This window comes from Pinus tabuliformis, chromosome X (assembly GCF_031772625.1).
Source record: "Pinus tabuliformis cultivar Carrire ecotype Pingquan chromosome X, CPIR1, whole genome shotgun sequence".
Lineage (NCBI taxonomy): Eukaryota > Viridiplantae > Streptophyta > Pinopsida > Pinales > Pinaceae > Pinus > Pinus tabuliformis.
The window spans coordinates 665,440,066-665,452,009 of NC_142308.1; the positions used below are offsets into that span (position 1 = coordinate 665,440,066).

At 34.4% G+C, this 11,944-nt stretch overlaps 1 protein-coding gene across 1 annotated transcript; it reads left to right on the forward strand.

Moving 5' to 3' along the window:
- Nucleotides 1-7,797: 7,797 nt before the first annotated feature.
- On the forward strand, nt 7,798-8,382 carry LOC149141725 (cytochrome b561 and DOMON domain-containing protein At3g25290-like). Its single transcript, XM_089451313.1, has one exon. It carries the CDS (start codon nt 7,798-7,800, stop codon nt 8,380-8,382), a length of 585 nt encoding a protein of 194 aa, XP_089307439.1.
- The last annotated feature ends 3,562 nt before the right edge of the window (nt 8,383-11,944 follow it).

Here is an 11,944-nt window from a genome sequence, read left to right on the forward strand (position 1 = left end):
ACTATCAGTCCAAATTCCTCCGCTTTCTTCCAGAATGGAAATATATTGTTCCATGTTTTTATCGACTGAGTAAGGTAAAATATCCCTCCGGAGTTTAATCTAGCAATCAAATTCCGAATCCAAGTGAGAAGCCCAATTCTACCAAGATCCAAGCGACTATTTTGTCTCGAGCCCCTAAACACTTTGGATCAACCTATATGAACCTTCTAATAGAATTTCTAATGTTTGTCAAAACCCTTTTGGTCCAGAATTCAATGGGAAGCCTAAGCAACTTCACCTAGATCATTTTTTTTCTAGGAGTTTCCCTGAGAGGATTGAAACCAATATACCATGGGTGGAGAGAAAGGAAATTGTGTCCCCAAACCCATGGTATTTTGTGAATTTTCTCCAAATCATCCAGATGCAAGAAGTGGAAACTATACCATGAGTTCATAAGCTGACTAACCATAGGAGTGTAGCCAAGAAGTGTTTCCCACTGAGAAGATACCCATTCCCACATCTCTACTTCCTAAAGGTCGAAGAAATATCAACACACGTTTTTGCAAACTAATCACTTGATCCAGAAGGAAATCATAACTAAAACTTAGAAGCTTCGTCTAAGGAGAAGTCCCAATCGCCCTGCTTCGATGTTTTGCCTTAGCTTCCAAAGGAGGAGCATGATGCAATTCAGGGTGTAGTTGAGTTGCATGTTGTACAAGTGGACGGTATGAATTAGGAGAATGAACATGGGTGTTATTCTCGTCAGGATGGAGAGAAGTTGCATGGGCAAAAAATGACAAATGGACGTCAGGAGGGGGAATGTGGAGTGGATCATTATGTGTTGCATGGGTCATCAATATGGATCCATGCAGGAGTGTCGATTCAGTAGCAAGGGTGGCATGTATAAAAACCTCATGCTCAGATGTGTCGGATTTATATAGGTTTGACAAGCCCATAGGCCTAGGGGTAGTGGGGCATGAAAAGTGAAAGGATAGTTCCAACTCAAAGTGGCATGGCAGGTAAGAAAATATCGAGTCTTAGGAGGAAGTAGAATAATGAAACAAAGAAATTCAAGGGAGCAGAGGCAAGTAGTAAAGGAGATAGGTGAGAACATCATAAAATAAGGCCTTGTAAAGTAGATCACAATAAACTGAGTCTCGTCGAATGGCAGATGTATAGAGAGATACCCACATTAGGTAGATCCCAGAAGCCACCCCACTGTCATTCCAAATCCCGAATTGGAAATTTAATGAAAGAAAAATGGAATGTTAGTATTCCAACCGAGGTACCTGCAGAACCGCCTCGAAAAACAGAAACCAACTGCTAAGATCCTGTGGGGAATCTCAATACCAGTACAAGCCCCATAAATTGTGCCTTGTAGAACAACCACCAACCTTACATAATTAATATCTAACCAATTTCAAAATTTTTAGGAACGGAAATAGGTGGATTCTTTCGGAAATGGATACTGAAAAAAGTGCACCACCCCAGCAACCCATAGAATTGCAGTTCGAGAATGTTTATCAAAAACTACTAGTGCATGAATGTAGATGCAGCTAGACATTTCCACCATTTATTGCAACATCTAATCCCAAAAATTTTACAAGGATAGGATATGGTGAAAAAGCCAATCCACTTCCTCCAAAGTGTAGGGTAATTAATCATTTCTAGGCAGGTCCCGGGCTCAGGAACCGAGTCGGGACAAGATGCATTAAGAATGTTTGTCCACAAAGGCATATGGCCATCAACGAAAAAGTCTCAACTGGATGCAAATGATACAATATAGAATGTATATAGCTAGTAGGAAAATGATAGCGATATGGAATATTTCAGAAGAGAGGACAGAAAACATGGCCGGGGATGATGCTTCAAAACCAATCTAAGGCAAGTTCAAAAGGAGACAAGGAGAAAAATATGTATATACTGCTGACAATCTAACATAATGGGCCAATAGCGAGGATGTAAGGGAAATATTTTTGCTTCCAAAAACGAAATAGTTAAAACAGAAATAGTAAGTCCTTTCCTTTCAAAATCAAACCACCAGTACGTCAGTAAGAGTTGGACGTTGATAAAGAATCTTATTTACAAGGCCTTCAACACCAACCTCTTCTCGATCTCCAACGAGCTCCCTTATGCAATGGCCTTTTCAGATTCGTCGACCCCTGCAATTCCAACAGTGTCGTGCCCCACAACAGGAGTACTTGTACAGAACTCACCAAATAAAAGACACTTGTTCTCATTAGCAATTTTATAAATTTGATCACAATTTCGCTTCATCAGTTCATGAAATTTATTTTAATTGTAAATTTACATACAGAAGTTTTAGAACACATATGGATTTTCTTTTGCATCGAAGTTTCAACAAGGATCAATGATGGTGAAAATTTTGATATGAAAAACCTGTGTGCATGGAGAAAAGGTAAGCTAGCAGGGTAATTCTTACAAAGTCATGCACTTGGAACTCTAGTCGACTGTGCATGTGCCTAAAGCTTTGCCAAAGTAAAATTCTTTGTAATGACAAAAGAGAGCATAGATTTCTAGCTTTCGATCAAGAAGATATTCCTCCTTCTATTTTCCTGCCTCCGTCTCCATTCTTCCTCATTCTCCATTTTTAATTTTTCATTCATTCCATGCAACGTGATGTGTTTTGTATGAAGTTTTATTTTCCCTCATTGTTCCTCATTTAGCGCGTTCTAATTTTTGATATCGATGCATCTCCTTGCCTTAAGTGGTATTAGGTAGTTCATATATCCTAATCCGAGGTCCATCCACACTAGGAAATACACAATAATACAAAATAATACAAAATAGAAAGAGGGTTTTTTTAATCTTTGGGATTCACAAAAGAGTAGTAAAAGCAGAAAATATATGATAATGCAAAATAGAAAGAGGGTTTGTGATGAAAATGGGAAGATGGTTTTTTTAATTTTTGGGATCAAGAAGATGGGAGTAATGTAATGCTATAGAATAGTTGTTTTAAATAGAATTCTAAATTTTGGAGATTTGGTTTAATGATAAATGTCAATTAGATTCATATGTATTTTTTTTTAATATTTGAATACTAAGATAGTAAGGTAAGATATTTCATATAATATTAGAGTTGGATGTGGGGTACATAATAATTTTTTTTTTTTAATTAACCAAGTATTTTAATAAAAAGAACAACATGTCAAGAGGAGGGGCAAGTTCAACTAGTTGTATCGATTTCGTTGGGCATTTGGCTAGATATGTGCTAGCAAGTGCTCAGTTTAAATCCCACTATGTTTGATGTATTATTTTATGTCGATGAGTTTATTGGGGATGTCATCCATGAATGTGGGGAAGCATCCTTTATGTTTCCTACCCGGTGTTTCCTTGAAAAAAGAAAAGGATAATATGTCCTTAGTATTAATAATAAACCAGGATATTAACATGTGAGGATCTCTAAATAAGAAATAATATCTACCACAAATCTCATAATAGGTCGAACAAGAGACAATAAAATGTCAATCAATTTCAAGGTTCCTATTCAATAACTTTCGTATACATTAGTCATAATTTATTGATGATCAATTTCCATTCTTAATTTTCAACAACAAACCGTAGAGTTGTGAAGGTCACTCAAGACAATTCAAGGTTTCTTGTCATCACATTGAACTTGAGGGTACTAAGCTTGCGGCAAAAGAAGACCATTACAATAAATGCTAAGTGAGAGAGGCCCTTGAGAATATTAAACACCCTAATAATCTCGATAGAGATAGAGGATTGTAGATAAGGATTACTTGGATTCCCTTAATCCACCAACAAAGAGATCAACTTTAGTAAAGCCAGCATAAAAAAGAATTAGGATATCAAGGATTTTGTTCCTAGACTAAATTAGTCATTCACATTAGTCATTTTTAGTTGCATTACTTATTAGCTAGCCATATATTTTAACCCGAGACTAAATTAGTCATTTATGTTAGTCGTTTTTAGTGGGGTCGCTTAAGATTTCTCATTTTTTGTATTATTTCACTTAGAAAGGCTATGGTGACTAACTTTTTTAGTCACCTAGTCACTAATTTCCCATTTTCTACTAGTGTCAATAATCAAAACACTTACCTCCAATTTACCATGGAAATTCTTAATCTGTAGATATTAATAATCAAAACACTTACCCATAATTTACTATGGAAATTATTAATATATGTTTATGCTTTGCTACAATCACATGGGCCAACACCATGACTTACCAATACCACATGCCCAGAAAAACCATATCTCAATTTATATGACTCCTGTTCATATAAGAGCTTTTTTTAATTATCAATTTGATTAAAAGGGAAAAAAATGCATGACTACTTTGGAGACAAATCTCAACCTTTGATTTGTGTATACTGCTATGAATATTCTAGAATTTTCCATGAATATTAAATCCCTACCATCTGCCTAATAATTATTGATTATTAAATTAAAATTCTAAAAGCCCTATCCCAAAATAAACACGCCTATAAATGTAAAAATAATATTTTATATAATTTTTTTGTTTGTTAAGTTGTGTGAGTCCTCATATAATTGCATGTTTAACCTTTGACTTGAGCAATTACAACCCAGGGGCATCTAAGCCATCAAAATCTCCCTAGGACCACACCAATCGTTAACATGGATGGATTTTTTCCCATGGAGTTTCGAACTACTGGCCTTCATAACATTGAATGCCTTAACAACACACGCTCCATGGGCTAATATTTTATATAATTTAGCGTCACCAAAATACAACAATTTTGGAGAAAAATGATATAATATTAATAATATCTCATTAAAAATCATTTTACCCAATTTTAGAACCAAAATATTTAGATGGAAAAGGTACGTCGATGAAACTAATGTTAAATGATAGTATGGGAAAGAGAAACTCAATAAATTCCTAGAGCACTTTAATGGAATATCAAACGACTTCAAGTTCACAATGGAACTTGAAGGCTCTATTACTATTCCCTTCCTTAATGTATTAATCGAAAGATAACATGATGGGAATTTAAGACATCAGGTATTCAGAAAAAAGACACACACTGACAGGTATCTCCATGCAGACTCTCAGCAGTACCTTGTTCAGAAAATTGGGATCTTGAACACCTTGGCCTTAAGAGCTATAAGGATATTTGATAATGAACGCTTAGAACAAGAATTGAACCACCTTACAAAGGTCTTCAAGAAAATTGGCTACAAAAACAAAGATATATCTTAATCCATCAAGTGAGAAAAATAGGGAAGACCCGTCCTTGAAGCTCAATAAATTCACAACCTTTTATTGATAAAGCACACCTTCCATACATCCATGGTGTAACTAATAAAATAGATAAAGTTCTTAAGAAAATGAATTTTGTGTTGAAACCTTTGGAGACGATTAAACAAAAATTGAAATCCGTAAAAGTCAACATTGACCAACATCAACTCAAGGGAGTGTACAAAATTGATTTCCCTTTGTGGTTTGTGCTACATTGGTGAAACTGAGAGATCCTTCAAAAGGAGAACAAAGTAACGTGGAGCAAACATAAAAAACCAGCGTGCCTACACTTCTACTCTTGTGAAACACTCCCTCCACACTAAACACCATATATGTCTTGAAAACATGGAGATCATCTCCAAAGACGACCACTATTTCATAAGAAGATTTAGAGAGGCTTTGGAGATACTAAGGCATCCAAACAATCTCAATCAAGATGGTGGATTTGAGGTAAATAGTAATTGGTTCCCTCTTATCATTTAGCTCATCAACCCTTAGTTTATTTTTTCCTTGAATATATGTTTCCCTTTATTGATTTCTCTCCCTTAGATTCTCCTTGTCATATCTTCACACACCCTCCTTTCTTTCCCTTTGATTATTCCTTCCTCTCTTTTCTTTTATGTTCATTCATTTTTCCATATTCATGCCAATTCATTCTTTCATAAACATATTAATTCAACTCTATTATCACATTATCACTATTAATAGGGTTAATATTAATTTTAATAGTCTATTATTAGGTTTGTAACTTATGTTAATATTAACCATTCATTTTAAGTATAGGATATATATTGCAAAGCACAAGACTAATATTAATCATTCATTTGTTATGTGTAGCACTTATATCAATAATTCATTTATTAGGTATGGGATTATATTAATAATCCATTTAATAGGTATAGAGCTAATATTAATAATTCATTATTCAGATATATAATTTACTATTAATATAATTTATTATTAATAATTAATAGATTATAATAATAATACACATTATTATTATCCAATTTTAAGGTCACGGTCAAGCCAGACACCAAATTGGTGTATGAGACCCCCTTGTTTGTGGGACAAGAGACCCACTTCTGCACAACAATTTGACTGCCAAGTCTACAAAGGCATACATACTCTACCCCGCTCTAGTTTTGAACCTATGACCTCTTAGGAGGAAACACATGCTCTTAACCATTAGGCACACTCAAGTTGTATTATACTGGGTTGTTGCAATAATACTTATCTATTAATATTTTTTAGGTTTAAATTTAAACAAAAAAAAATTAAGGGTTTTTAACTATCAACTTAATTTAGTTCTACTCTTCTCTCCCTTTCTTTATATTTATATCTCTTCTCCCTTCTCCTTTCATAATTATTATTATTATCCAATTTTAAGGTCACTGCCAAACCAAACACCAAATTCGTGTATGAGACCCCCTTGTTTGTGGGACAAGGGACCCACTTCATAGTCTACCCACTCTGGTTTTGAGCCTGTGATCTCTAGGAGGAAACACATGCTCTTAACTATTAGGCCCACTTTTTATCATCCTAACACATCTTACAAATCAAACTGTGAAATCTCTTTCAACCTAACTCCCTTTAACGAAAATAATAATTCTCTTCAACCAAAATATTAATTTTTATTTCAAATTAGACCATTTCATTAACTTAAAATATATTAGATTTCACTACAAAAATATTAATTTCTCTGCTGCCCATTAGACCGTTTCTCTACAAACTTATAATATATATACAGATATATAAACTGGCCAATTCTTTACAAAGTTAAAATATATATTGAAACTAATTATTAAAATATATATTGAAACTAATTATCTATACAACAACAGAGGCCATCCCAAGCACTAGCAATGACAATGTCTTTTATTTCAAAAAAGAGAAATTACATTTATCTTAATGTTTATTAACATTTTTTTTGTCAAGTCTGGTTAGCATAACTCTTTGAGGATAAGTTTTATTGAGGTGGTTGTACCTTGTGCTTGTGAGGTTATGCTTTGTGAAAAAAAAATACTAAAAAATCTAGTGAGTTTAAAGTTGGTATGATCCAAACCAGATAAAATTCAAGATAACTTTAACATCCTCGAGCCATACATTGAAACATGAAAAATAAAAACAACTTAACAAACATTAAAAACAATCTCCATTTTGAAGCCACAAATCAAGCATAAAAAATAAAAATAAATCCCAAACGACTTGAGAAACATTAAAAACAATCTCCATTTCGAATTTGTCAATATGGGAGCTTCGATCAACGATCGAATGCGTTGTCTGCGACCCGATCTCTCCCACCTGCACACGCCAATTCAATCCTCACACATTTCCTTACAATTGGCTCTAAGGCTTTCATTATTTATTGCGACCCACGCCTCCTCTTCTCCTACAATACCAGTTTGCCTTTGTTACATAATCTCAGGCTTCCTCTGGAATCAAACCCATTTGGCCACCAGTTTGAGTTTCAGAGCCTGATTTACTATTCATTTAAAGCTTGTTTGCTTCTAACCCCCAAAGCATATTTATGCGTTGAGTTTGCTGCTGCTGAGAATTTGATCGATTTTGCAAACATGGGTACTTATTCAGCACTGTTGGGTTTTACTTTGGTGGTGATATTGGCTTGGCAAGCATCGGCACAGAATTGCAGTACATCGTTACAGAGCACGAACGGGACCAAAACGTTTACTCGTTGCAATAGTTTGCCTACATTAAATGCTACTCTGGCATGGACTTATTTTCCTGCAAATGGGTCAATCGCGAATGGGTCAATCGCTATTGGCTTCAGAGCCACTCCTGCGGCCTCTGCTGGGTGGGTAGCTTGGGGTATAAACCCAACGGCTGCACAAATGGTTGGCACACAGGCTCTGATTGCCTTCAAGCATTCCAATGGATCAGCGGTAGTTGGTACTTACAATATCAAGGATCAAAATCCTCCGCAGCCCTCTAGTATTAGCATCACAGTGAGCGACATGAGTGTCATCATCGAGAACAGTGGTCAGATCTCAATATTTGCAACACTCGCGCTTCCTTCAAATAAAACTACTGTCAATCATGTGTGGCAAGTGGGCAGTGCAGTTAGCGGCTTGGTTCCCCAGTCCCACGCCTTCAATGCGGCCAATTTGGGCAGTGCCAAAACGATAGATCTGCAACCATAGGACACTACTTGGCAACCAGTGAGCATGAAACTTATGGTTTACAAAAATCGTTTTCTTTTTTTTTTTCTTTTTTATGGATACATAATAATTACATAATGACATGAGTCAAATAACAATCATGAAGACTGAAACTAGTTACATTCCTCAACATATCAAAGTATATATGGATATTTTTTTAATAGAAAATTAAATATTGTCATATTATTTTGAGTTTTAAAATATCATGTAAAAAACAAAAACATCACTGCCATTACAATATGTATCATGCATAAATTTATTTGTGCCACAGGGATTGTATTATTCTTGAGACCTTACCATATATTCAGTGTTTGAGCTATTGTCAAACAAGCATGTTTCATTACCCTTTCAATGTGCTAAACACCAAGAGTCAAGAATTATAATTTACAATATCACGTAAGTTTGGAAGATAATGTGCCTTATTATATGATAAGATTGGAGTTTGAGTATTTCATAATCAACATGGTGTGGTAATAATTGTTGATGGGTAAATAATGCACCTTGTTATATGATAAGGTTGGAGTTTGAGTATTTCATAATCAACATGATGCGGTAATAATTGTTGATGGATTAGTCACCAAGCCTTTTTCCTCATGATCCCTTTTTAAAAATTTCAAAGAATGGATTCAAATCCATTTGAACGTTTGAGCCTTAATGTCCTGAACTCATGTTATTCATATTCATCATAAGAGTCTCTTCATCATCAAACGCATTATAAATGGAAAAAAAAATAAAAAAAAATTGAAGTATAAACTACCATTTCTAATAATACATTTGCTTAATGGAAACACTGCGACTTCATGGAGTTTCTAACATAAGTTTTTCATATTGTTGAATGTTGAAATATTCATGTAAACAATTTAATTTATGATGATAATATTATATCTTTGTTTGGAAGGACATCTTTTCAACTTACCACCATTATTGTTGTGTTGCAATCACACATTATACATAGAAGCAATATGAAATTTCTAATAGCAACAAAAATAAGGCAAAATTGCAAATTTATCTCCTTATTACACCAAGGGATAAGGGACCCCACCTACCATATTTTAATTAGAGCTTGTTTTTTAAACTTTAACTCTTCTTTTTTAACGATGAGGAATTGTATACATTTGCAATGGTTTGCATCCTTTAGGGTAGGTGACTCAAAAATTCCTTTTGGTGATGAAGCCCTATATGTACGTTTAGTCAATATGCACTTGACAAAAATACTCCCACAAAATGTTTAATATTTCTAACTCAGCTGAGATTAGCATTTTAATGGGTCCATGGTGATACAACCTTGTATCATGGTTCTTCCATTTTTTAATAATCACAACCATTTTTATTAGACTTCTAAGAAGATAAAATAACATATTTAATAGTTTTCATTCCTTAAGATCCATTAAAATACATGTATATGGTAATTATAGGTCATACTATAGCTACTTTCATACATGAAAAAACTATGGATGGATAAATCTATGTGATTCCATGGCTGAGATAACACATACCCATAAATTCCCTTCTAGAAGTCTAGGAATAGAGAGGGTTTTTCAAGGAACTAAGTCTAATTTTCAATGGGAGTTCTAATGTTATTTCACAACATCTCTCCCTATTGAAGGAGATTGTTTATCAAGCTTATGGATTCCTTTGTAATGATAATGGATAGTTGTAAAACTAGGGCCCATTCTCCATTGAAATTTTGAGCAAACTCTAGAGAATATTTGATGGAACAGGCTAGCCAAATGCTCAACTCTTATCGGTTGGCATAATCATCGGATAATCGACGCAAAACCGATGAAACAAAGCATCGGTCATATGACACTCCCATTGGAAAAAAATTCAAGCGTTGTATATTCAACGCACAACCGAAGGAATGAAGCGTCGAACATATGACACTCCTGCCAGACATAATTTTTATTTGTTGAATATCCAACGTGACACTATCAGACTGCATACTCCAAACCGATGGAACGACTGTCTGATATTCAAAAATATTGTCGAACTAATTCAATGTCACGTAAGTTATCTAACACTGATATGTCGAACGATCCAGTCCATACTGATGGAAGAGAGTGTCAAATCAATAACACTCCCATCGCACAATCTAGGTAGATCGTCGATTATACAACACCTAAATGTCGATTTTCCCCATCAAACTAAACTAATGAATTGTCGAATATGCGACAAAAAATCTCGCACTTTTGCAAGTTTTGGGCGACAAAATGTAACATGAGACCTGTTGGATATTTGATGTTTCATGCATTAGATATCCAACGAATTTCAACGTCACAAAACCGACTTCAAAATGTTAGTCTTTTAATGACAATTTCAACTATTTTTTGTGTTAGATAATCGATGTCTATATTGTCAAATATTCAATGTTAACTAAAGTGTCAACTATTAGACATAATGCCAACAACGAGTTATTGAGCACCAATGTGTCAGATATATGACACCTATAAGTCGCATATCTGACTAATAGCCGTCAGATTTTGGCCCCATTTGTACTTGTTGATAAATGGAAACAAGAAATTCTAGTTTAATTTGTCCTTGAATTAAAGTGTGAATTAAAATAGAATTCTTTTCTTATAGAAATTTGAAAATAATTAATTAAGTTTAATTAACTTAATTAATTTAGGAAATTTGAATTGGAAGTCTTTTAGAAGACATGTATATGTTCTCCCTAACTTATAGAAGTTCAGGATGAGTTATGAATGAGTTCTAAGTAGTTAACTCAGTTTATTGAGTTAAGTCCAGTTAAATTAGTTCCAATCAATTTAAGGAACCAATAGTGAATAAACAGTTAGTTGGGACACTAGTGACCTAATTAGTGATACTCTAGTTAATTGAAGATTCCACCATCAGAAAATCATGCATGTTGATTCTAAGAAAGACCTAGTTGATACCGGAGTGCAGGGATAATGTAATAATTGTTTTATATTTTTCTGAGTTGCATTGACAGTGCATGCAATCAAGAACTGATCCTTGAGGGATTACGCTATTTTTAGAGGCTTTATTTCCCTTTAAATACTAGCTATCCTTCATAGGAATTACACATTGGAATAGAGACTTGGAGAGCTTGTGAATTGGCTAAGATTTGGCCTTGAGCTTGCTTATGAGTTGGAGATTGAATTTGCTGAGTGTTGGGATTGTTCTAGAGAGAACAAGCATTGTAATTTCATCTTGATTTTCCGGATTAATACAAAACAAATAGTGGGGTTTTGAGTTGTGGCTTTCCCCAGATATTTATTGTGTTATGTGCCTTTGATTCTCTTCCTCTATTGATTATTGTTTGCTCAATGTTTATGGGCTTCCACTGTAAATAGTAGAAGTAGATTCTTGTCTCTTGCTTTAGCAAATTGCATTAGCTTATGAATCTACAGGTTTTTCTACATGGTATTGAAGCAAGATTGTTTCTTGGGCCGAGAGTTTGTACAGAAGTTTTGAGAATTTCTGTGAAAAATTTTCAGGAACAAATTACAGATTTGGATTCCTTGGGAAAAGATACCCAAATTAAAAAAAACAATCGGTCAAATCGGAGTTCAAATGAGGGATA